Source organism: Eptesicus fuscus, chromosome 15, assembly GCF_027574615.1.
Source record: "Eptesicus fuscus isolate TK198812 chromosome 15, DD_ASM_mEF_20220401, whole genome shotgun sequence".
NCBI lineage: Eukaryota > Metazoa > Chordata > Mammalia > Chiroptera > Vespertilionidae > Eptesicus > Eptesicus fuscus.
Genome location: NC_072487.1, coordinates 769,107 through 795,016, shown reverse-complemented (window position 1 = coordinate 795,016; position 25,910 = coordinate 769,107). Strand labels below are relative to the sequence as shown.

Below are 25,910 nucleotides of genomic sequence, written 5' to 3'. Positions count from 1 at the left end.
AAGATTAATGAACCTCTCTCTAGCCAGGCTCACCAAGAATCAAAGAGAGAGGACCCAAATAAAATCAGAAATGAAAGAGGTGAAATAACAACAGACCCCACAGAAATATGAAGAATTGTAAAAAAAAAAAAAAAAAATACTATGAGCAACTCTACTCCAACAAACTGGTCAACCTAGAAGAAATGGACACATTCCTAGAAAAATACAAACTTCCAAAACTCAACCAGGAGGAATCAAAAAATCTGAACAGGCCGATAACTATGGAGGAAATTGAAGCAGTAATCAAGAAACTTCCAACAAACAAAAGCCCAGGGCCAGACGGCTTCACAGGGGCGTTTTACAAAACATTCAAAGAAGAAATAAAACCGTTCTATCTTCCTCAGACTATTCCAAAAAATTCAAGATGAAGGAGCACCTCCAAGCTCTTTCTACAAAGCCAGCATTACCCTAATCCCAAAACCAGATAAAGACAACACAAAGAAAGAGAATTACAGGCCAATATCCCTCATGAACATAGACGCCAAAATCCTCAACAAAATTCTAGCAAATCGAATCCAGAATTACATTAGAAAGATCATATACCATAACCAAATGGGATCTATTCTGGAAATGCAAGGATGGTACAATATCTGCAAATTAATAAATGTGATACATCACATAAACAAATTTAGAGATAAAACCCATATAATCATAACCATTGTTGCAGAAAAAGCATTTGACAAAATCCAACACCCTTTCCTGATAAAAACTCTAAGCAAAGTGGGAATAGAAGGATCATGCCTCAACATAATAAAAGCTATATATGACAACCCACAGCCAACATCATACTCAATGGACAAAAACTAAAACCATTTGCCCTAAGAACAGGAACAAGACAGGGTTGTCCACTCTCACCACTTCTGTTTGACATAGTACTGGAAGTCCTAGCCATTGCAATTAGACAAGAAGAAGAAATAAAAGGCATCCAAATTGGAAAAGAAGTAAAACTGTCCTTATTCACAGATGGCATGATATTGTATATACAAAACCCCAAAAACTCCATCAAAAAACTACTAGACTTAATAAATGAATTCGGCAATGTAGCAGAATACAATATTAACACCCAGAAGTTATGGCTTTTCTATACACCAATAATGAACTCACAGAGAAATTTAAAAAGCAATCCCATTTGCCATTGCAACAAAAAAATTAAGATATCTAGGAATAAACTTTACCAAGGAGATAAAGGACCTGTACTCAGAAAATTTTAGGACGCTAAAAAGAAGAGATGGAGGAAGACATGAACAAATGGAAGAATATACCATGTTCAACCCCGAATAGCTGCAGCAATCTTGAGAAAGAAGAGCAATGTTGGAGGGGTCACAATAACAGATATCAAGCTATACTACAAAGCCACTGTTCTCAAAACTGCCTGGTATTAGCACAAGAACAGACATATAGACCAATGGAACAGAACAGAGAACCCAGAAATCGACCCAAGCCATTATGCTCAATTAATATTTGACAAAGGAGGCATGAACATACAATGGAGACAAGACAGTCTCTTCAATAAATGGTGTTGGGAAAACTGGACAGATACATGCAAAAAATGAAACTAGACCACCAACTTACACCATACACAAGAATAAACTCAAAATGGATAAAGGACTTAAATGTTAGATGGAAACCATAAAAACCTTAGAAGAAGCCATAGGCAGCAAAATAGCAGACATTTGTCATAGCAATATCTTTACCGATACAGCTCCTAGGGCAATGGAAACTAAAGAGAAAGTAAATAAATGGGACTGCATCAAAATAAAAAGCTTCTGCACAGCTAAAGGAACCATCAACAAAACAAGAAAGCCCACTGCATGGGGAACATATTTGCCAATATTATATTTGATAAGGGTTTAATCTCCAACATTTACAGGGAACTCATACAACTTAACAAAAGGAAGATAAACAACCCAATCAAAAACAGGCAAAGGACCTAAATAGACACTTTTTGAAAGAGGACATTCAGAAGGCCAGGAGACATATGAAACAGGCTCAAAGTCACTAATCATCTAAGAGACACAAATCAAAACAACAATGCGGTACCATCTCACACCTGTCAGAATGGCTATCATCAACAAATGACAAGTGTTGGGGAGGATGCGGAGAAAAAGGAACCCTCGTGCACTGCTGGTGGGAATGCAGACTGGTGCAGCCACTGTGGAGAACAGTATGGAGTTTCCTCAAAAAACTAAAAATGGAACTGCCATTTGACACAGTGACCCCACTTCTAGGAATATATCCCAAGAAACTAGAAACACCAACCAGAAAGGATATATGCACCCCTATGTTCATAGCAGCACAATTTACAATAGCTAAGATTTGGAAACAGCCTAAGTGCCCATCAGCAGATGACTGGATCAGAAAACTGTGGTACATCTACCCAATGGAATACTATGCTGCCATAAAAAAGAAGGCATTCTTACCATTTGCAGCAGCATGGATGGAACTGGAGAGCATTATGCTAAGTGAAATAAGCCAGTCAATGAAAGATAAATACCACATGATCTCACTTATTTGTGGAATATAAAGAACATTATAAACTGTTCTTTGGCTACATTTTTTTGGCTACATTTCTTTTGAACAAAAATAGATGGAGGCAAAGAAGCATCAAACAGACTGTCAAACTACAGGGGGAAGGTTGCGGGGGAGGTGATGGTAAGAGATCAACCGAAGGACTTGTATGCATGCATATAAACACAACCAACAGACATAAGACACTGGGTGGGGGGAGGCCGGGTGGAGGTCAATGGGGGGGGGGAGACATGTGTACTACTATTTGTAATACCTTAAACAATTAATTAAATATATATATATGTGTGTGTGTGGTGTGTGTGTGTATATATATATATACTTTTTTTTTAAAGATGCAGAATTTTGGGAACTAAGTCAAAGAGCGGGTTCATCATGCTTATTGTCCACAGAGCTCTGGAGGTTGGTTAAAAGTGCCTATTGGCCAATCTTCCAAAATTGTCCCTGCACCCCTTCCTGGGCAGAAAAGACCCAGATGTCTTTGTCCCCTGGTCCAGCACTTCTCCCTCCCTGGTCTTCCCAGCAGATGTTTTTGATATTTTGTCCAGCTTTTTCTAGCTAGCCTCAGCAGTTGGCCCAGTTACAGTCCAGTAGTACTCGAAGTGTAAGTCCAGCCATTTCGTTCTATGTCAGATATACATACACTAGAGGCCGGTGCATGAAAATCCATGCACTGGAGGGGGGTCCCTCAGCCCAGCCTGCCCCCTCTCACAGTCCGGGAGCCCTCAGGGGCGAGAGGCAACTCGGTGATCAGGGGAAGGTGATGCCCCCATCACACCTCTGCTGCTGCCATTGCCGGCAGCACAAGCCTCAGCCGGCCCTGGTTACCTGAGCCTTGGGCGGCCCTGGGCGGCTGGGGGGCTGAAGGGACTGGGGGACTCTGGAGGCAGGTGCACCAGCGGGGCTGAGGGCCTGAGTGCCACCATCTTGTGGCTATGGGCGCTGCCATCTTTGAGGGCAGGGCAGTCAATTAGCATATTTCCTCCTTATTGGCTGTGGGCACCGCCATCTTTGCGACAGCATGAGGATTAATTAGCATATTCCCTCTTTATTAGATAGGATATTTATAGTTTTGTCCAACTGATGAGTGAAAAATATTTCACTGTTATAATTTGCATTTCCTTGATTATTAATAAGGTTTAGCAAGTTTTCAGGTATTTTTTTGGCTATATTTCTTTTTCAATTTATTTGGTCTCTATCTTTTTGGGGTTCTTTTCTTTTTCCATATTGAACTAGCACTTTTTATATTCTTAATGTTGATCACCTGTCATATGTTGCAAATATTTTCTCCCATTCTTTCACGGGTCTTTTACATTCATTATGACTAGATCATATAAAATATTTTAATTTTTAGGTATTCTAATCTTTTAGTCTTTTATGGCTTCTGGGTTTTATGTCTTGCAGATAAGGAGATGCTAAATATTTTATACTTTGTTTTTTATACGTATCTCTCAGGAAGACTTTGGACGGCATTTGTTATGGACTTTGTGAAATGCCCATTTCGTAGCGAAGTGAATAGGGCCAGAGAGGAGCTTTTCCATTCTACTTGTAAACTCCAGGTTTCCCGGGCCCGGACCCGCAGTCAGGGGCCCTGAGTGCCGCAGCTGGGCTCTCCCCGCTCCTCCCGCACAGCCTGGCGTGGGCAGGTAGACCCGGGAGGTTTTCTCAGGGGGGGTCCTCTGGGCGAGTGACAGAGGGGAGTGGCTAACGGGACAGGTCTGTCACCACAAACCAGCCTGTGAGAACATGGAAGGCCCACTTCATTTTTCGTCAAGTGAGAGCTCTTCAAACTAAACATTCAAATGATATAGGAACGTCCAAAAGGGAAAGAATGTCCCAGAGTCCACCTGGAGGCAACCCTCTCTGGGGACCTCTGTGTCTTTCACACACATGAGCACACACGGCTTTACAAGTCAGACCCTGCAAACCTCCCTGCGTGTGGTCTGCGTGGCAGCCCTGCAGGTGCGTTCCTGGCCGGTGGCACACATCCACGTGTGCTGCAGCCGGTGTTGAGCTCAAGCTTCAGAGCCGAGGCCCTGGTGTGGTCTGGCCCTGTCATCGCCCAGCCGGGCCGTGTCTGCATCCATCCGGGACCCGAGCCTGCCTCCTGTGGGGCTGCTGGTTAACAGTTTGGAGATCCTGTCTGCAGCATCCTGCCAGGTGTCCGCACAGCCTGCGGGAGAGAGGACCCGACTGACCGTGGGGGGCGCTGCTCTCCCTCCTGAGGAGTGATGTCCGTGTGGCCGGCACAGCGGGAGCTGAGGCTGCCTCCTTCCTTCTCCTCCAAGGCCGCTGTGGCGCCTCCACCTGCTGGCAGGAGGGGCGGGGCAGGGCTTGCTCTGAGGCGTGCTTGGCCTGCAGCTTCCTTTTCTTTTGGGCACTCTTTTTAAAAACATGTTATTGCTTAAGGTATTACAAATAGTAGTACATATGTCTTCCCCCCCCCCCCCCCCACTGACATCCCTCCCCCTGCCTCCCCTACTCCCCGGCACTTGTCCTCTCTCCCTCGCCCCCCCCTCCCCCCCGCCGCCCCCAGTGTCTTGCGTCTGTTGGCTGTGCTTATATGCATGCATACAAGTCCTTTGGTTGATCTCTTACCCCTCCCCACCCTCCCCTACAAATCTGTTCCCCGCAACGCAACCTGGCCCCTCCTGTTGCTGTGGTTCTCCATGGTGTTTGCGCCCTTTGCTTACACAGTTGCCTCTGAAGGTCTTTCTACTGTTTTCCAGTAGGTGGCGCTGCATCGCTAGATTTTTTGCCTCTAGTCTCCCAGATGTGAGCTCCCAGGCTTATGTAAGACAGTACAGCTATGCTGCTTGGGGGTAGGGTTTGTGTTGCCCTCACCTAATGGCAACCCCTGACCTCCGTGGGTCCCACGCCAAGTACCCCTCTTGGGAACCAGTCACAGGTGGAAACCAGTTCTCCTGCAGTAGCTCTTGGCTTACGACGCCAAGGGCCTGGGAGGCGAGTTTGGGGAGTCCCAGCGGCGGCAGGGCTCTGTGGTTGTTTCTTTGTCTGAAACACCGCTGCTGCCCGACAGTGGGGAGCGCAGGGCAGGAGCCTTGCTCTGTCGCGTCTGCTGGCCCCGTCACTGTTTGTTTCCTCGCCACTCGCCCTGCTGGGCTGCCCTTCCGCACCCCCAGCGGCTCTGTTCCTCCTGGAGAAGGAAGCACCTCCACCCGGGCTCCCTCCCTCCCTGCGGCCACCTTTGGGGCAGGGATCTCCTTGCAGTGGGTTAACTTGTTGAAATTTCAAGGGGAGAACAAGGTGCACCCTCACGCTGCCCCTCCCCCACATCACCCCACAGGCCCCCAGACTCCCGGGAGGAGGTGCGTGCGGGGCTGACCTCTCTTGCCCGCAGGTGCAGCAGTACCGGGTGGCCATGACGGCGAAGGACTGCTCCATCATGATCGCGCTCTCGCCCTGCCTGCAGGACGCCAGGTGAGGGGCCCAGGCCGCCCGGCGCTTTGGCCTAACGGGATTTTGTGGGTTGAGAAGAGTTGGTTTTCCCACATTTAGAGATCACAGAAGGTTGCAATTCGCTCTAAAAAGGCATGGAGAATAATTTAAAAAGATGGTTCTATTAAACTGAAGGTTATTATACTATTTTCTAAGAAAATACTCTAAGGACTTGGAAGCAGTGTGGATACTGTGTGCAAATTCCTTTCTCTCAAAACAAGCCCAGTGCTACTGCCACAAGAGCTGTTGCCCTGGTGCCGTGGTCGGCAAACCGTGGCTCGCGAGCCACGTGCGGCTCTTGGGCCCCTTGAGTGTGGCTCTTCCACAAAATACCACGGCCTGGGCGAGTCTATGTTGAAGAAGTGGCATTAGAAGAAGTTTAAGTTTAAAAAATTTGGCTCTCAAAAGAAATTTCAATCGTTGTGCTGTTGACATCTGGCTCGGTGGACGAATGAGCTTGCCGACCACTGCCCTGGTGTCGTCTGGCCTCCGTCAGGCGAGGCCTGCAAGCGGGCAGCCTGCTCCTGCCTGTAGCATCGTCCCGAGACCCCGTCGTCACCCTGTGTCCTCCGGCCTCTTTTAGGAACTCAGGATCGGCCTTCTCTTAGTCACAGACGGCACCGTCGGCATTGCTCTGGGCGCCAGCCCCGTCTGGGAACATCCTTGTTCTGGCCCCGGATCCGGGCGCCCCGGCACTGGCTGCCGCGCCCGGTTTTCTGCTTTTGACCTAAGATCCCCCGAAGGCCGGCTGCGGACAGGCACCGAGCTGTCCTTCTCCTGATCGGGAAACGTGGAGGGACATTTGTAGGGTAAAACGGAAATACAGGAAAAGGGGGTTCTGTTCGGTTGAAAACCACCATTGTCCCCGAGGGAGAGGCCGCAGTGCTTAGCTACGAGGACGCCATCGGCTGCATTAGCTGGTGCTGCATGAGAGGAAACCAGAGATGCTACGCTCCCCCCCCTGCCGGACGCAAGGGTGCAGTCGGGGAACAGAAATTACCCTCATGAGAACTCACAGACAGGAGCCAGGTCACGTGTCCAGAAAGTTCTGAAACGTGGGCACCAGTCTCAGCCCAGGGCGGCCAGGGTTCGGTGCCAGGAGCCACGCCCTGGACTCCTGGGGACCTTCTGGCCGACAAAGGGTCCGAGTGTTCATGAGGCGGCCCTGCTCCCCGGCTCGGTGCTGGCTCTGAGGGGAGGAGGGAGGCGTCCTTGGAGCGGTGTGGCTGTGCAGGCCCATCTGCACTGAGCTCTGGACGGAGGCCGAGAGGAGACGGGAGCCAGCCCTAAGAGCAGACGGCAGACGTGCTCCCTGCTGCGGGGGGGGGGGGGGGGGGGGGGGGGCGGGCGCTAAGAACCCGCACGAGCCCAGGTCGCTGTCCTGTCAGCTGGCTCTCGCAGGAATGAGTCCGAGTTCAGGCCCTCAGGAGCCTGCTCGCTGCTTCCTGCTCAGGCAGAGCTTTTGAAATGGCTATTTTGTTTGAATTGTTTTTTTAAGATGCTACTTTTATCATTTTTTAATATATATATATTTTTTTTTAAAATATATTTATTGATTTCTGAGAGGGAGGGATAGGAACGTCAATGATGAGGAGAATCATTGATTGGTTGCCTCCTGCCCGCCCACTGGGGATGGAGCCCGCAGCCGGGCCCTCCTGGCTCACGGGCTGACTTGTTTGATGACCTCTAACTCGTAGTGCAGCCTGGGGAGAGCACGGCTCCTGGCCGGCTCCCTGCGGCCGCATGAACTCGTCTCACGCCTGTCGCCAGTCACCTTGCTGCCGACCGTGCCCTGCGCGTGCTCCACAGCAGCCTGGGCATCAAGTTCAGACTCGGCCTCGGGGTCAAGTACAAGTCATTGTCCACAGCGTTCACAGCTGCTGATATTTAGAAAAACTAAGCACTAAGAGACAAAACACAAAAACCTGCAGATTGAGTCGAGAATCAATCTGCAGGGGGACGTGTCGGGAGCCTGCTCCCAGCATGTTCTCATCCACTTGGCTGTTGAGTGGCCCGATCTTCCTGCTCTTTCTTAGGTTTTGTCATCGTTGGCCCAGCATTCGCTTCTACCACTGGGATATAGGGAATGTCACAAATATCCTAGTAATTGGCTTTCCATCTTTCTGCACATTAACCCTTTCTTACCTGGGCAATAGTGGGTCTCAGCAGGAGCTTCGAGCGCTGTGCACACCATGGACAGACGGGGTGCATGTAGGCGCAAGAAGGGGTGCTCTCTGTGAGCAAGGAGAGGGTTGGGAGCGCTGAAATTGCTTTTTTACTTTCAGCTCTGATCAGAGGCCCGTGGTCCCTGCATCGCGATCCAGGTTTGCCTTCTCCGTGTCTGTGCTGGACCTTGACCTCAAGCCCTACGAGAGCATCCCGCATCAGTACAGACTGGACGGCAAGATTGTCAACTACTACTCAAAGGCTGTGCGCGCCCAAGACGCCGCCGCGGTGTCGGCCAGGTTCAAGGAGAGCGAAGACTGCACGTTGGTTCTCCATCAGGTCTAACTTTTCTCCTGCGGTGTCTCTGAAACCTGGACATGGGGGTGAAGGGCGGACGATAGCGCTTTGTGGTGGGTGCCTGGCTGTGACCTGTTGCTTTCTAACCACTGTTCGGGGCTGCTGCTGGGACGGGGGTGGAGGACCCTCCCCGGGCAGGAGGGCCGGGGGCTGTGCACTGTGTCCTGGCGCCTCGGGCAGCTTCCTCCCTGCCCAAGCTCATGTCTAATCTCTACTGCAAACACCTGATCGTAAGACCCACGGCGTGGGCCTCCTGCCACCAGACTCGAGCACACGGAACACGGACTGTCGTGTGGATCTTACAGTTTGGCCTTTTAAGAAAACGGGATCCTACTGGAAATTCCCCAGCTGAGTGGCCAGCCATACGCCAACCAGCACAGGCCCGTGGCTCCTGCAGGTGAGGGCGCAGCGCAGACGGCCACCATTCTGCGCGGGATCAGCAGGGGCCACGGGACTCAGGTCGGGCAGACACCATCGTGTGAGCACCGACTCCTTTCCTTTCCTGAGTGATGCCCCCTGGGCCTCCCCAGGCCGAGCTGCCTGCAGCGCTGCGCCCGCTGGGGCGAGGAGCGGCCCTGCTGGCCCCCCAGGCTCTTGGTGGGGCTCCCCAGGCGCCAGGCTGCTACGAACACGAGAGTCCTGGTGGCAGGTTCACTCCATGGTCGGTTGTACAGATTATTTATATCATTGTTTTGAGGGATTAATGAAGGCTTATTGTAATATATTGAAATGTTAGTGAAACTGGAATTATATGAAAATGCTACATGAAAAATGAGAGTATTTTGCTGACTGTAAATTTTTGTGGGGAAATTTTGTGATAACTTGAGAATTACACTTGTTTGAATTACGCCAGTTGTTCTAGAATTTATTCTTTAATTCTGTCGTAACGTTTCCATCTTCCTGCTGCCTCGGGTGGAGAGACTGGCGCTGCCCTCTTCTGCCGGGTGGGGCCGGAGGCTTTAGGCTGCACCTGCTGGACGCGCGGAGCTGGGGCCCGGGTGGGGCAGAGCGGGGTGGGGTGGGGGAGGGGGAGCCCCAGGCCTGTGGGGGGCAGTGGTCTTGCTGTCCACTGCAGGCTGCAGCGCAGACTCACTGTTTTGGGTCAAGGAGAGTGCGTGTCAGGGCTGGCTGCGAGGAGCAGGGAGGGGGAGCCTCGGGGGCGGGAGGGGCCCAGCTGCTCCTGGCGTGTCCGTCTTTGCATTTTGTGTTTACACAGCTGTGTGTGTTTCTCATGTCCTGACCGTTGATAGATCATGTGTCATAACTGCACAGACGTGCCAAGGGTGTGGCTTCTGTGTCGGCAGTAGCCAGTGTTTCTATTCAGCGGCCCCAGGCCCCAGGCGTGGCTGAGTGGGCACCGGGCTTCCCTCCGCGCAGAGCAGCCTCAGCAGGCTCTCCAGAGCCGCTTCGATGCCCAGCACGCCCAGCAGGGCCCGGAAGCTGCGCGGAGCGGCTGCGACTGCTCCCTTCTGGTCCAGCTCCAGGGCTGTGCGGAGAACACACCGGGTCAGAAACACCCCGGCTGAGACCCTCCCGCCTCCCCCGCCCCGCAGACACCCCTCTCCCCGCACTGCACGCAGCCCGGGAGGCCTGGGGCGCAGTCCCTCCACAGGTGCTTTTGGAGCGGTTATTGATCAGAGTATTTTTTAAGATGACATAAGAAGTACACTGAGCTTTCCAGCTTTTGACTGTTGCCACGTGAACCAGGTGAAATAAGCGGGCATCCCTGTTGGCACTGAGACCGCGGAGCCGCTGGCCTGCCTACCTCGCCGTGGCACTTGGGTGAGAAGATCCAGCTTCGGCAGAACCTTCCCTTCTTCATCCATGTGCACCCTCCAAACGATGACTAGCTCAAACCTGAAAGAGGTCAGAGCCGCCCCCGGTGCCTTGACGCATGGCTGTGCCGGGAAGCTGCCCACCGCAGGTGCTGCCCTGGCTGAGCTCAGCTGGGCCCCCCGTAGACACCCACCCCCGCAGGGTCAGTCCTGGACCAGCAGGGCCATGGCCGGCCTCGGGCGGGGCTGTTGTACCACTAACACTAGGATGACGGTACAAGTGAAGTACAGCACGCAGGGCAATAGGGGCTTCCAGGTTCCTGCGGGAATAGGTTGGTAACTACCTGGGAAAGAATCTGTGGTGACAGAAAGCTGAGTGTACGCTACGGCCCAAGGACTGCACGTCTAGGCATGTGCCCGGAGAAGCTGCGTCCTCCTGGGCCCGGCATGGGCAGGAGGTTAGACAGGGTGGACAGCGGTGAACAACCCAAATGCTCTCAGGGATACGGGAATGCGGACATGGTCGACAGGCACCACCAGACGTGAGGGACGGACACGTTTCCTTACTTCAGGGCGAGTCCCAGAAGCCCGCATAATTGTGACGCCATTTTAAGGCTTGAAGACAAACCCAAACCTCGGCAGGCACTCATGCCAGTCACCAGGCCCTCCGACCCTGGCAGATCCGCGCCCCCAGGCACCCAGCAGAGTGGAGGCCAGGTGGTCCCCCTCCCTCAGAGCGTGCTGACCCCTGACCCTCCCCCTTGGTCCCCTGAGGGCCCCGAAGTGCAGACATTCCCTGCCCCCGATCTCCCTTCACCCGGCCTGCCCCTCCTCTTCGCCGCCATCAGCGGGTATGCACCTGTTCGGGTGCCACAGACATTTCTCAAGGTGTCAGGCAGCTTACATCTGTCCTCTACATGTGTAACCCTCCTTTTCACCAGGAAATAACCATCTGGTTGCTGGGAAGGGACTGGGCGAGCAAGGAAGCCCGAGCCCACGGGCTGTGCACTCACCCTGGCTGGCTGGCGCTCCGGATGCTCATGCAGCTGGAGGAGGCCCCCTCAGGGAGCTGCACAGCCGCTGGGTACTTCTCCTGGGGGAGAAGAAAAATTACTATTTTTAAATCACTTTTTATTTTTCAATTACAGTTGATAATATATTAGTTTTCAGTGTACACCCAATGATTAGACATCACATAACTAAGTGATCATCTTGATAAAGCACATACCCATTTGACACCACACACAGTTTTTACAATATTATTGACTATGTTCCCTATGTCGACGTCACATTCCAGGGACTATTCGGTAACAGCCAATTTGTACATCTTAATCCTTGCAACTTTTCACCGGGCCCCCAGCCCGTCCCAACAAACAGCTCTCTGTATCTATCATTGTGTTTCTGTTCTGCTTGTTCATTTATCTTGTTGTGTGTTTTTAGATTCAATTGTTGATAGATATGTATTTATTGCCATTTTATTATCCATATTTTTTAAATCTTTTTTTTCTTCTTCTTCAAGACCCTTTAACATTTCACATTATACTGGTTTGGTGGTGATGAACTCCTTTAGCTTTTTCTTTAAAAAAAAAAATATTTTTTTTATTGATTTTTTACAGAGAGGAAGGGAGAGAGATAGAAACATCGATGAGAGAGAAACATCCATCAGCTGCCTCCTGCACACCCCTACTGGGGTTGTGCCCACAACCAAGGTACATGCCCTTGACCAGAATCGAACCTCAGACCCTTCAGTTCGCAGGCTGACGCTCTATCCACTAGGCCAAACTGGTTAGGGCTAGCTTTTTCTTGTCTGTGAAGCTCTTTATCTGTCCTTTGATTCTAAATGATAGCTTTGCTGGGTAAATAATCTTGGTTGTAGGTCCTTGCTATTCATCACTTTGAATATTTCCTGCCACTCCCTTCTGATCACCAAGTTTCTGTTGAGAAATCAGCTGACAGTGTTATGGGAGCTCCCTTGTAGGTAACTAAATGCTTTTCTCTTGGTGCTTTTAAGATTCTCTCTTTTTAACTTTGGCCTTTAAATTCTGATGTGTCTTGGTGTGGGTCTCTTTGGGTTCATCTTGTTTGGGACTCCGCTTCCTGGACTTGTAAGTCTATTTCCTTCACCAGGTAGGGGAAGTTTTCTGTCATTATTTTTTTCAAATAGGTTTTCAATTTCTTGCTCCCTCTCCTCTCCTTCCAGCACCCCCTTCAAGCGAATGTTGGTACACTTGAAGTTGTCCCAAAGGCTCCTTACACTATCTTCATGTGTTTGGATTCTTTTTCTTTTTGCTCTTCTCATTGGGAGTTTTTTGCTTCCTCATATTCCAAATCACTGATTTGATTCTCAGCTTTACCTGCTTTACAGTTGACTCCCTGTAAGTTATTCTTCATTTCAGTTAGTGCCTCCTTCATTTCTGGTTTGTTGGGGGTTTTTTTATGGTTTCCATGTCCTTTTTTTTTTAATACTGTTAAACTTGTAAGTTCATTGAGCATCCTTATAACCAGTGTTTTGAACTCTGCATCTAGTAGATTACTAAGACAAGTAGATTTTGTCTAGTTTTTCTCCTGGAGTTTTGTTCTGTGTTGTTTGGGACATGTTTCCTTGTGTCCTCATTTTGGCAGCCTCCTTGTGTTTGTTTCTATGTATTAGGTAGAGCTGCTACCTCTCCCAGGCTTGGTAGAGTGACCTAATGTAGGGTCTAGCAGCACAGCCTCCCCAATCATCCAAGCTGAGCACTCCAGGTGCACCCTGACCCTCCCCCAACCCAATGGGCTGTGTACACCCTCCTGTTGTAGTCGAACCTGGATTGCTGTTGGCACATTAATGGCAGGGATTTACCTTCAGGCCGATGGGCTGCAAGGATTGGCTGATACCAGTGACCACAGACCACAGGATCAGCTGTGCAGGGGCCCACCCACAGAGCAGGACTGACTTCAGCAGGGCTCCGGTGCCCGCTGAGTCTGCCCCTTGAGTGTGCTGCTTGTGGAGGTGGTTGAGCGGCGTTTCAATGCGATCTGAAGCTATCCACTGAGTGTGCTGACTTTGGGGCCTCCTAGGGCATCCAGGCCAAGGTCAGCACCATCTGTGTTCTGTCCGGGCCATTTGGCATGAGCTACAAAGCTATCTGCAGATGGCTGCTCCTTGTGCTGGGCTTGGACCAGCTCATTCTGCAGTGTCTCGGCCCCTCCTACTAGTCTTGATGTGGCTGCTCCTTTAAACCCCTAGTTGTAGGACTTCCATTCAGCCAGATTTCAGGCAGTTCTGAATGATGGTGGTTCTGTGGTTTAGAAGCCCCCTTATCATTTTTCCAAAGAGCAATCTGTGGGGCACAGGGATGCTGATCCAGGGGGCTGGACAGAAGAGAGACCGCTCCGGAAGCCCAAGCTCCTGACGGGCCAGCCTCCCGCCCAGCACGCGGCATCTAGGTGCCCTGGCCGTGGTGCCCGCACCCCTGCCTGCTGTGCTCACGGCACTGTGTTCGCCACGAGACCTCCCAGCTGCCGCACCATCAGCCCCCCAAGGTGAACACGTTACAGAAATCTCATCCCGACGCCTCCCGCCCTCGGAGCAGAGGCAGACTCTCGCGTGTCCTGTGGAGGCCAGGCAGGCTGCCCTGGGGGACCCTGACAGTAGCACCCGACTCCCCACGGCGACTCGGGCCCTGACCAGAGGGGAGTGTTCCCCGCCGGCTTCCTCACTATAGGGCAACTGCTTTAAAAGCCTTTCAAACTAAGGCCCATGGGCTGGCCGTCCACACAGTGGACACCCCACCCTGTCCATCCTCACACTGGCTACCACCTTGCCCCGCCCGCATGGCAGTGACCGTGGGCACACGGCTCCTGCGAGGCAGGGCCACCCGGTCTCCCGTCGGCCTGTCCATCTCCCCAGGCACGGGCCAGCTGTGCTGGGTAAGGAGGCTGCGGGAAGTGTGGTCTGCGGGTTAGCAGCTTCCCAATGAGGCCGTGGCCCATTTTAAAGTGAAAAGTGGTCTCCCTCAAACAGGAAGGTGGCATGGGGCCTCCCCCACTTCCAGGCTCGCAGTCTCTCCTGTCATTTCTGAGCCTGGCAGTGGCTGCTGCCTGTCGTTGGCAGCTGGCCTGGGCCCTTCAGGACAGGGCGGACCGAGGAGGCAGCCGCTGTGAATGGGAAGAGCATCCTGTATCCCTGCTTCCGGTGACTGCTGGGGTTAACACCGTGGTGAGGCTGGCTCTCCGGCCACCAGCACAATAGTGCTGTGCCGTCCCCGCGGAGGGACTGCCTGGGTGTCTGCGGGGACAGACTGCAGTCGGGGTGTGGTGAGCAGGCCCCACAGGGAGTCCCAGCTCGCAGGGCCCGCTTTGGAAAGACCCCTCCTGGTGCAGAAACGGGCACCTGAGCTGTGCCCAGACCCAGGCCCAGCCATGGGGCCACTCTGAGCCTCCTGAAGGGACAGGGAGGCACCTGGTCTCAAAGCCTGAGGACCCCAAGACAGGGGCAGGGACAGGGCCGGGGCGGGAAGGGCAAGGCCCAGGGATCTGGGGACAGGTCCTGTGGGGACAAAGATGGAGCCGCTCCCCGCCCATGTGTGAGGCGCTGACGAGCAGAACATGTGGGCAGAACATGTGCAAACACCAAGCTGTCTGACCACATGCTGGGCGGGCCTGGTTCATGTTACAGACAATTTCTAATCTCAGCGGAACAGTTTCACAGGAAAGTTTATACCTAAGTGATCTAAGTGGAAAGTGCTGGCTGGCTTTTAAACCTCAAGCTCTTCTAAGTGAATAACAACTGCAGGAGGAATGCTGGGAGAACGCTGGGTGAGGCCACGGCTCCAGGCTGAGCTGCTGCGGCCTGAGCCGGTGCCAGCGCAGGGCGGGCAGCGCAAGGGCTGCGGGCACGGCCTCCACGCAGGCCTCTCGGTCTCGCCTGGCCTTCTCATGAGCAAAAGGAGGGTTTAGATTAGAAGCTTTCACTAAAAAATAAATGGTATTCCCTTTAGTTTAGTTCCGATTAAAACATCAAAAAGGAAATGCAGACACTAGGAAGAGGTCAGGCATCCCTGTGTCTCTGGAGAGCTCGGGGGGTCGTGGGCAAAGCTGCCTGCTGGATCCATGATCTCACCCCGCCGCCCAGCCTCACTCAGGTGCCTGGTGGCCCCTGGTCTGTCCCGGGACAACGGAGGAGAGGAGGGCGGCTGCAGTGAGGGTCCCAGCGACAGAAGGGCAGGGGCTTGGAGGGAGGAGACAGCGAAGTACAAATGATACCGCGCCCGGCGGGAACTTCTCCTCCGGCTGTTCGGACGCTCAGGACAGGAACCTGACCCCCCGCCCCCCGAGACAGGGCGAAGGGCAGGTTTGGCCGAGGCCCTTCCCCTGGAGCGGGGCTGCGGGCAGGGGGGCGCCCAGGGCCTGTGCCGGGGTCAGGAGCGCTGGGATGCCGGGCTCTCCGCCCCTCCCACCCCCCCTCTCCCACCCCGGCCCAGCAGAGATTCAAATGGGCGTTTACTTAGCTGCTTGTCACAGGCCCGGCGTGTGCCTCCACCCCCTCCCGGTGTTCTGTTCGGTGTTCGGGAGCGAGCAATGGGCCGAGGATGTGGCGCTTCATCCAGGCCCTCGCCGCTCCACTGTCCATCACCGGCCCCGCCCTCTAACGTTAATTCATCTTCATTTTAATGTTTCTCCCGGAGATTATGTCTGGCTGATTCAACGATTTAAAAAAATTGGGATGTAATTCACATTACAGAACTCACTCCTGAAAGTGCGCTCAGGTTCCGAAACCAGCACCGCTTTCCACTCGCGCGTCCCGCCGCCCACGCAGCCCTGCGCCCCCGCCCCCCGCCGGCCCTTCACCCCCCCCCCCATGAGTGCAGCAACCGGAGAGGCGAGGCCCCCCTGCAGCACCCCCCCCCCCGGAGCCCCCAGCGCAGGCCCCTTCTCTCCCCCGCACGGCCTAAGGGAGGGCGGGCTGCCTCTGGGGGACCACGCGGCCCAGACAGGCCCGGCCCCACCCGTGAGCCCCGCTGGGACCAGGCCCGGCAGGGGGGGCAGGCAGAGGCGGGAGCAGTGGCCCCTCAGCCAGGGAACTGCCCAGGGAACCCTGGGAGGTGCTCAGTGCTGGTTTGGGGGGGACGGGGGCGGGGTGAGACCGTCCTGAGGGAGCTCGGGAACAACCACCCTGACCCCCCCCCCCCCCCGCGTGGGCTGCGCGCTCCAGGGCACCCCTTCTTGTTTTGTGAGCCGGGGAGAGCCAGAGGGTTCCAGGGAACCCCTTTATGGGAACACATTCCAATCGCGTTTGCTTTTAGCAAACCCCCCGCACGGATGAGGCTGTTTTCCCACTGTTTTTACAGCCGGTGGAGGGGGAGGGGGAGGGGCGGGAGAGAGAGACATCCATGTGACACACGGACTGGCCGGGTTCGACCCTGCAACCCAGTGTGTGGCCTCGACTGGAATGGAACCTGCGACCCTCCCATGCGTGGGGGGCGCGCTAACCACTCGGCACACTGGCCAGGCCCATAGTCTGTCTAAAGTGAAGGCGTGGCCACCAGGACGAGGGAAGCGCGGGCCGCAGAGACTGACTGCGAAGCCCACGGCCCGGGGCCAGCTCCCAGGCTTCCTGTGCGAAGGAAAACCCTGAAGAGCTGCCGCCAAGACCAGAAACACCAACCGGAACGGACATGCACTGTGTTCACGGCGGCACCGTTCACCTCGGCTGAGATTGGACACAGCCTAGTGCCCGTCAGCAGATGAGTGGGTCAGAAAACTGTGGTGCATCTACACAATGGAATACTATGCTGCCGTAAAAAAGAAGGAATTCCTACCGTTTACAGCAGCATGGATGGACCTGGACAGCATTATGCCAAGTGAAATAAGCCAGGCAATGAAAGAAAAATACCACATGATCTCACTCATTCATGGAAAATAAAGACCATTATAACCTGATGAACAAAAAGATAGATACAGAGGCAGCGAAGCACCGAACAGACTGTCAAATTACAGCGGGAAGGCTGGGGAGTGTTGGGGAGGCGGGGAGAGAGGTCAACCCAAGGACTTGTGTGCATGCATATAAGCACAGCAATGGACACAGACACTGGGGAGGGGGAGGAGGGCATGTGCCCGGGGGTAGGGGAGGCGGGGGGAAGGTCAATGGGGAAAGAAAAAGGAGATATGTGTACTACTACTTGTAATACTTTAAACAATAAAATACAATTTTTAAAAAATTCTTAGTCCAAAAAAAAAAAAAAAGCGTTGCCGCCACTGAAATTACAGGAACCGCACAGGGAGCGCCCGCCCCGGCGCCGGCAGGGCGGCCTTGCTGCGGGGAGGGGGAGGGGGCCGGCGCCCGGAGGCAGGGGCGGGGCGGCGGCCGGAGCCGCAGGGACCACGCCGCGTTCCTGTGGCCTTTCCTGGGGAGGAGACAGCGAACGGCTCACACACGCGAGAAACAAGACCAGGTCCCGGCGGCGGCCGACCCTGTGGCCGGGATGGACGGGACACGTGGCAGGCTTTCTGCTCGGCAAGACCCCCCACGTTGCCATTTTACAGGACCCTGTCCTCCTGGGCCCTCAGACTGAAACGTCCTTTTTTCCTCTATTTTCCTTTTTCTTCAATCCCCGCCTGAGGGCATTTCCCCCAATGATTTCCAGAGAGAGAGGGAGGGAGGGAGGGGTGATGGAGGGAGGAGGAGAGAGGGGTGATGGAGGGAGAGGAGGAGAGAGGGGTGATGGAGGGAGAGGAGGGAGGGAGGAGAGAGGGGTGATGGAGGGAGAGGAGGAGAGAGGGGTGATGGAGGGAGAGGAGGAGAGAGGGGTGATGGAGGGAGAGGAGGGAGGAGGAGAGAGGGGTGATGGAGGGAGGGAGGGAGGGAGGAGAGAGGGGTGATGGAGGGAGAGGAGGAGAGAGGGGTGATGGAGGGAGAGGAGGAGAGAGGGGTGATGGAGGGAGAGGAGGAGAGAGGGGTGATGGAGGGAGAGGAGGAGAGAGGGGTGATGGAGGGAGAGGAGGGAGGAGGAGAGAGGGGTGATGGAGGGAGAGGAGGGAGGGGTGATGGAGGGAGAGGAGGGAGGAGGAGAGAGGGGTGATGGAGGGAGAGGAGGAGAGAGGGGTGATGGAGGGAGAGGAGGGAGGAGGAGAGAGGGGTGATGGAGGGAGAGGAGGGAGGGGTGATGGAGGGAGAGGAGGAGAGAGGGGTGATGGAGGGAGAGGAGGGAGGAGGAGGGAGGGGTGATGGAGGGAGAGGAGGAGAGAGGGGTGATGGAGGGAGAGGAGGAGAGAGGGGTGATGGAGGGAGAGGAGGAGAGAGGGGTGATGGAGGGAGAGGAGGGAGGAGAGAGGGGTGATGGAGGGAGAGGAGGGAGGAGAGAGGGGTGATGGAGGGAGAGGAGGGAGGAGGAGAGAGGGGTGATGGAGGGAGAGGAGGAGAGAGGGGTGATGGAGGGAGAGGAGGGAGGAGGAGAGAGGGGTGATGGAGGGAGAGGAGGGAGGGGTGATGGAGGGAGAGGAGGAGAGAGGGGTGATGGAGGGAGAGGAGGGAGGAGGAGAGAGGGGTGATGGAGGGAGAGGAGGAGAGAGGGGTGATGGAGGGAGAGGAGGGAGGAGGAGAGAGGGGTGATGGAGGGAGAGGAGGTAGGAGGAGAGAGGGGTGATGGAGGGAGGGAGGGAGGAGGAGAGAGGGGTGATGGAGGGAGAGGAGGGAGGGGTGATGGAGGGAGAGGAGGAGAGAGGGGTGATGGAGGGAGAGGAGGGAGGAGGAGAGAGGGGTGATGGAGGGAGAGGAGGGAGGAGGAGAGAGGGGTGATGGAGGGAGAGGAGGGAGGAGAGAGGGGTGATGGAGGGAGAGGAGGGAGGAGGAGAGAGGGGTGATGGAGGGAGAGGAGGGAGGAGAGAGGGGTGATGGAGGGAGAGGAGGGAGGAGGAGAGAGGGGTGATGGAGGAGGAGAGAGGGGTGATGGAGGGAGAGGAGGAGAGAGGGGTGATGGAGGGAGAGGAGGAGAGAGGGGTGATGGAGGGAGGGAGGGAGGGAGGAGAGAGGGGGGATGGAGGGAGAGGAGGAGAGAGGGGTGATGGAGGGAGAGGAGGAGAGAGGGGTGATGGAGGGAGAAGAGGAGAGAGGGGTGATGGAGGGAGAGGAGGGAGGAGGAGAGAGGGGTGATGGAGGGTGAGGAGGGAGGAGAGAGGGGTGATGGAGGGAGAGGAGGGAGGAGGAGAGAGGGGTGATGGAGGGAGAGGAGGAGAGAGGGGTGATGGAGGGAGAGGAGGGAGGAGGAGAGAGGGGTGATGGAGGGAGAGGAGGGAGGGGTGATGGAGGGAGAGGAGGAGAGAGGGGTGATGGAGGGAGAGGAGGGAGGAGGAGAGAGGGGTGATGGAGGGAGAGGAGGAGAGAGGGGTGATGGAGGGAGAGGAGGGAGGAGGAGAGAGGGGTGATGGAGGGAGAGGAGGGAGGGGTGATGGAGGGAGAGATGGAGGGAGAGGAGGAGAGAGGGGTGATGGAGGGAGAGGAGGGAGGAGGAGAGAGGGGTGATGGAGGGAGAGGAGGGAGGGGTGATGGAGGGAGAGGAGGAGAGAGGGGTGATGGAGGGAGAGGAGGGAGGAGGAGAGAGGGGTGATGGAGGGAGGGAGGGAGGGAGGAGAGAGGGGTGATGGAGGGAGAGGAGGAGAGAGGGGTGATGGAGGGAGAGGAGGAGAGAGGGGTGATGGAGGGAGGGGAGGAGAGAGGGGTGATGGAGGGAGAGGAGGGAGGAGGAGAGAGGGGTGATGGAGGGAGAGGAGGGAGGAGGAGAGAGGGGTGATGGAGGGAGAGGAGGGAGGAGAGAGGGGTGATGGAGGGAGAGGAGGGAGGAGGAGAGAGGGGTGATGGAGGGAGAGGAGGAGAGAGGGGTGATGGAGGGAGAGGAGGGAGGAGGAGAGAGGGGTGATGGAGGGAGAGGAGGGAGGGGTGATGGAGGGAGAGGAGGAGAGAGGGGTGATGGAGGGAGAGGAGGGAGGAGGAGAGAGGGGTGATGGAGGGAGAGGAGGAGAGAGGGGTGATGGAGGGAGAGGAGGGAGGAGGAGAGAGGGGTGATGGAGGGAGAGGAGGGAGGAGGAGAGAGGGGTGATGGAGGGAGGGAGGGAGGAGGAGAGAGGGGTGATGGAGGGAGAGGAGGAGAGAGGGGTGATGGAGGGAGAGGAGGGAGGAGGAGAGAGGGGTGATGGAGGGAGAGGAGGGAGGGGTGATGGAGGGAGAGGAGGAGAGAGGGGTGATGGAGGGAGAGGAGGGAGGAGGAGAGAGGGGTGATGGAGGGAGAGGAGGGAGGAGGAGAGAGGGGTGATGGAGGGAGAGGAGGGAGGAGGAGAGAGGGGTGATGGAGGAGGAGAGAGGGGTGATGGAGGGAGAGGAGGAGAGAGGGGTGATGGAGGGAGAGGAGGAGAGAGGGGTGATGGAGGGAGGAGGAGAGAGGGGTGATGGAGGGAGGGAGGGAGGAGGAGAGAGGGGTGATGGAGGGAGGGAGAGAGAGGAGGAAGAGAGAGGGGTGATGGAGGGAGGGAGGGAGGAGGAGAGAGGGGTGATGGAGGGAGAGGAGGGAGGAGGAGAGAGGGGTGATGGAGAGAGAAGAGGGAGGAGGAGTGATGGTCGGGAGAGAAAGGAGGGAGAGAAACCTTGTGAGACAAGGACTGGTTGCCTCCTGCACACACCGGACAGGAGGTGGGAATGGAACCTGCAGCCCAGGGACCCACCTGTGACTGGGAATGGAACCCCCGACCCTTCAGTCCAGGGGCTGATGTGCCAACCAGTGAGCCACACTGGCCAGGGCATTAAGAGCCACTCCTGTCCAGGAGACACAGCCGCACCTCCCGCTCCATGCGCCCGAACCTGCTCCACCGCGAGGCCGAGGCTGCCTTCCCGGGGCCCCCAAACCCAGTGACCTCCCCGCACCTCGCTCCGCAAGGCCCGAAACCCAGGGCCTCCGGGGCGGACGCAGCCAGCCCAGCCCCTCCGCAGCTCCTGTGGAAGCGGGTGGGTTGGGGGTTCGAGGAGTGCAGGGCGCAGGGGGGCGGTGTGGGGCCCAGAGGAATGCGGTTTCCACACCTTCCCGCTTCAGGAAAAGGGGCGATCAGGGGGCGCACAGCCGGGCCGGCCCCACAGCCGGACAGGGAGAGGAGGGAGGAGGAGAGATGACTGTAAGGCACGCCGCGTCCGTCCGTCCGTCCGTCCGTCCTGCGTAAGTTCGTGCCCACATGGCGGGCGCAGCTGTGCGCTCGGAGAAGCCCTGGTCCCGCCCGTTCTGGTGAGAAAGAGTCTAAAATGGGGAGGAAGCTGAACACACAGACATAAACATAATAAACACCAGACACCCTTCGGAGGGACTCCACAGCCCGCTCTTCACAGTCACTGGCCTGTAACTAAGCAGGAAAACAGACCAGCTGAGGGTCCCTTCTCTCCCCGTCCACACACCCCAGCGATGTGCCCAACACTGAGCCGTGCCCGGCAGTCACCGGGTCCGTCTACCCGTGTCCATGGGGTCACGGACTGACCGCCAAGGCCTTGTCTCCTTCCTAAGGAGCCTGCGCCCCGCGCCCTGCCCTCCTCCGGCTCCGCGGCGGGCAGGTCCCTTCCCGGCCGGGGCTCCGGCCGCCGCCCCGCTCACAGCCCGGGCATCGCTCCCGCAGCCGCAGTGGGAACCCACCGCCAGGGTCGGTGCCGCCAACTCGGCCTAACTGCTGTTGGCAGCTGGCGTTGACGGCAGCAGCACACACATTTCTGGTGGGAGCATAATTGCCCCTAAAAGTTGGTTCATGCATTCCACCCCCTGAGCCAGGCCGCGTCAGCCCTCAGCCCAGCGCCAGGGCTCCCGGCCCGCCGGGCTGCGGGGCCGGTTCCTATTTAAAATCAGCCGCCCCTGGAGTTCCCTCCGGGCGCCCCGTGCAGCCCTTTCTGGAGACCCCTCTCCTTGCAGAGGCCCAGCAGCCTCGGGGGCGCTCCCAGCCCTCCTCCCGCCTCTTTTTTACAACCCTCTCCGCAGTCATTTCAGGACGTTTTGGGCAGGGCTCTCAGTACAGGCCCCGGTCAGCATCCCATTTTTGAGACCTTTCATGTTCAATAATATTTTTAATTTTTCCTCATACTGGGTGAATAGTTTGGCTACAGAAGTTAAAGTTTAAATAATATTTAAATTAATTTTATATAGAGAGCTAATGCTCTATGTCCAAACTTGTGCTCTAGAGCCCTATGTCTAATGCCTATGGTTTTAGGAGTGGGACGCAAATAAATGAACCATCGAGTCAACTTATGTTCCTAGTAACAGAGCAAACCCCACCTCTGGGGCAAAATAAAATAGGGCATAAATAACATGCCAATTAAATTTTAAATGGTTAAAAATTCTTATTACATCAGGAGTCGCTGGGTAAGCCCTGGCCGATCTGGCTCAGTGGTTAGCGGGTCAGCCCCAGCACTGAAGGGTTAGGGATTTGATTCCTGGTCAAGGGAACATACCTTAGCTACAGGTTCCATTCTGGCCTCAGTCGGGAGGCAACAAATCGATGGGCCTCCTGCACCCCCCCCCCCCCACACACACACACTTCATTCTCTCTAAAAACCAAGCCTTAGTGAAATCGTCCTGAGGACGAGGACGATCGTAATTTATGCGATTTGCATAATAGTCCCAGCTCCGCCAGATCTTCACACACAGAACTCTGGGCACCTTTGTGAAGTGGGAATAGAAAATTAGGTCGAAAAAAAGAAAAGAAAATTAGGTCGATTTTTAAAATAAGAAAAAAAATACACCTGCAGCTATTCTAGAATAATATTGAATGTAAACTTCAACTGAACCCAAAGTGACCCTAACGCCTTCTGGAAGCAGATTTCGGGTGACCCCTGGCCCAGCTCAGTGCGGCTCAGAATGGAGATCAAAGGGAACGCACCCTGGAACCAAGAGCGCTCGTGCCCCAGGGACCCCGCTGGCCCCTGCAAGGCCCCTATTAAATGTGCAGAAAGGCCCAGCCGGGTGTAGCTCAGTGGTTGAGCGTCGTCCGAGGAATCAAGAGGTCACCGGTTCGATTCCCGGTCAGGGCATATGCCCAGGTTGCGGGCTCGGTCCCCAGTGGGGGGGCGTGCAGGAGGCAGCCAATCAAATGATTCTCTCTCATCATTGATGTTTCTGTCTCTCTCCCTCTCCCTTTCTGAAATCAATAAAAATATATATTTAAAAAATATATATAAAATAAATGTGCAGAAAGATTCATTTGTAGACTGACAGGAAAACGGGAAGACAGTCCAGAGCTCCCATAGCATTCCTGACGCCTGGCCCTGGGTGGTGTGTTTGTTACAGTTAATGAACCAATATCGGTGCATCACTTTTATAGCTGAGTTTATACTTTATTCAGCTTTCTTTCATTTTTGCTTAATGACCTTTTAGGAAATTTACCTGGATGCTTACTCTATACATTTCCTCTAGGTCCTGCCTCCGGCCAAAATACTGCGCTCAAGTGTTTCAATGAGCGCCTCCCGTTTTTCACGTAAAGAATCTATTTAGTTGTTAATCCTCACCCGAAAATGCCCTTTCCGTTGCTTTTCAGAGAGAGAGAGAGTGGAAGAGAAGGAGGGAGGGGGAGAGAGAAACATCAATGTGAGAGAGACACATCAATTAGTTGCCTCTCGAACGAGCTGGGGATTGAACCTGCAACCGAGGTACATGCCCTTGACGGGGAACTGGACCCCAGACCCCTGGGTGCACGGGCTGACACTAACCAATGAACCACACCGGCCAGGGGTCATGTCAAGAATCTTAAGAGAAAACGCATAGTCGTTCTTCGGGTCCTAGAATAGCACACATGTCCGGCCACAAATGGCACAACCAGCTGACCACGCCCGCCACGACAGGCCTCCCTGCGGGCCAGCCGATGTGGCTTCACACGAGACTCCAGCAGATAACGGACGCAGCCAACACTGGAAACGCCTGCAACTACTCCTTTCTGTCCAGACCACCGAGGACGGCAAAGGGGCTCCTCCCCAGCAGCTTCAGCAGGAGTCGGGGGAGCGAAGGCGCCGTCTCACTGGCTGTCCAGGAACTCTATCTCCCAGGGGCCCCTCGCTGAAAGGGTTTCAAGTCCATCCTCTCACGCATGTGAACGTGGGCTGACACGCTCACTTCCTCGGGGTGAATTCGGGTGTCTGCAGTGGGGCTGCGTGGACAGTGGGGTGTCACGCTCAGGCCACTAACGGGCGTGGGAGGAGGAAGCCTCTTCGGCAGGGCCCGTCGCTGGGCAGAGCGGAGCCAGGGACGCGGTGCCTGAGAGGAGGCTCCAGCGGAGGGACTCTCGGTAACACCGGGCGCGGCTGTGCTGTTTGCGTTAAGCTGTGGCAGGACAGAGTCACACACATCTGTGCCTCTCAGTGCAGCGCTCCAGCTCCTCACGCTGACGGAGCGCGTGAAGCTGAGTGTTGTAGTTAAAATACTATGGGTTAGCCTGGCCGGTGTGGCTCAGAGACTGAGCATCTACCTATGAACCAGGTCAGAGCTACCAGCTCATCAATCCCCAGTGAGGGGTGTGCAGGAGGCAGTCGATCAATGATTCTCTTTCATCATTGATGTTTCTCTCTCTCTCTCCCTCACCCTTCCTCTCTAATAAAAATCAATAAAAATATTTTTGTTAAATAAAATAAAATGCTATTGTTTAGGATTCCAAAATGGCAGAAGCTCACAGACACTCTCTCAGGACCAAACTGGAATTACAACTAAAATACAGGAAAACTTCCTGAATAATTAACTGAGGACCAGCTGGAGAGAACCCTGATCACCAAGGACAGAGTGGAGACCACAGAGACAGCAGGAGGGGTGGGGCTGGCCGGGCTCCCACAGACAGCAGCTGAAGGCCTGGAGAGAGATCAGCTGGGGGAGAGGGGTTGCCACTGAGAACTCTGGGGTCTAGACCTTAAGCTGGGCTCCCTGGCGCAGAGCACCACATGAGAAAGGTGCACATAACATCTGATTGTGAAAAGCAGCAGAGTTGCTGTCTGCCAGGGAGGGATGGCTAGAAATGCAGGCACCCTCTTAAAGGGCCAACACACAAAATCCTGTGTGCAGCCACTCACCTTGGGCTCCGGCAGAGGGAGGGCAGAGTGGACTGGAGCTGAGTGAGCAGAAGCCAGGGTTGGGGGCTCTGGGGTTAGAGGTCAGAAGGCAGACACCCCGGTTCCCTGTGCGGAGTCATCCCCTCACACTGCAGACACCTTTCTCTGGTGACCTTCGCTATCCAGGCCATTCTCGCCTAGGGGTGCTGGGGGGGGGAAGGCAGCAGCCCCACCTTGCCCCCCCCCCCCCCCCCCCCGTTTCTGAGGCCCATTCAAAGACTGAGAATTGCTCTGCTGGTGTGGCTCAGTGCTTGAGCATCGACCTAAGAACTTGGAGGTCACAGTTTGATTCCTGGTCAGGGCACACAGATGCATGCAAAAAAATGAAACTAGACCACCAACTTACACATACACAAGAATAAACTCAAGGTGGATAAAAGGCCCTAGCCCAGTGGTTGGCAAACTCATTAGTCAACAGAGCCAAATGTCAACAACACAACGATTCAAATTTCTTTTGAGAGCCAAATTTTTTAAACTTAAACTTCTTCTAACGCCAATTCTTC

The 25,910-nt window shown here is 54.9% G+C and overlaps 2 protein-coding genes across 4 annotated transcripts in view; one reads left to right on the top strand and one right to left on the bottom strand.

Moving 5' to 3' along the window:
- IPPK (inositol-pentakisphosphate 2-kinase) overlaps positions 1 to 9,395 on the top strand; it is a 68,463-nt gene extending 59,068 nt beyond the window's left edge. For both annotated transcript variants that reach the window (XM_054727449.1, XM_008156868.3), the window contains 2 exons: positions 5,927 to 6,006; positions 8,310 to 9,395. In XM_054727449.1, the coding sequence (XP_054583424.1) occupies positions 5,927 to 6,006; positions 8,310 to 8,535 (306 nt within the window). In that variant the 3' untranslated portion in view covers positions 8,536 to 9,395. The remainder of the gene's footprint in view (positions 1 to 5,926; positions 6,007 to 8,309) is intronic.
- A 3-nt stretch (positions 9,396 to 9,398) lies between these two features.
- Positions 9,399 to 25,910, bottom strand: part of CENPP (centromere protein P) — a 258,919-nt gene continuing 242,407 nt past the window's right edge. For both annotated transcript variants that reach the window (XM_008156887.3, XM_054727451.1), the window contains exons 6-8: positions 11,336 to 11,415; positions 10,313 to 10,404; positions 9,399 to 10,033 (exon numbers count right to left, since the gene is read on the bottom strand). In XM_008156887.3, coding sequence (XP_008155109.1) covers positions 9,864 to 10,033; positions 10,313 to 10,404; positions 11,336 to 11,415 — 342 coding nt within the window. In that variant the 3' untranslated portion in view covers positions 9,399 to 9,863. The remainder of the gene's footprint in view (positions 10,034 to 10,312; positions 10,405 to 11,335; positions 11,416 to 25,910) is intronic.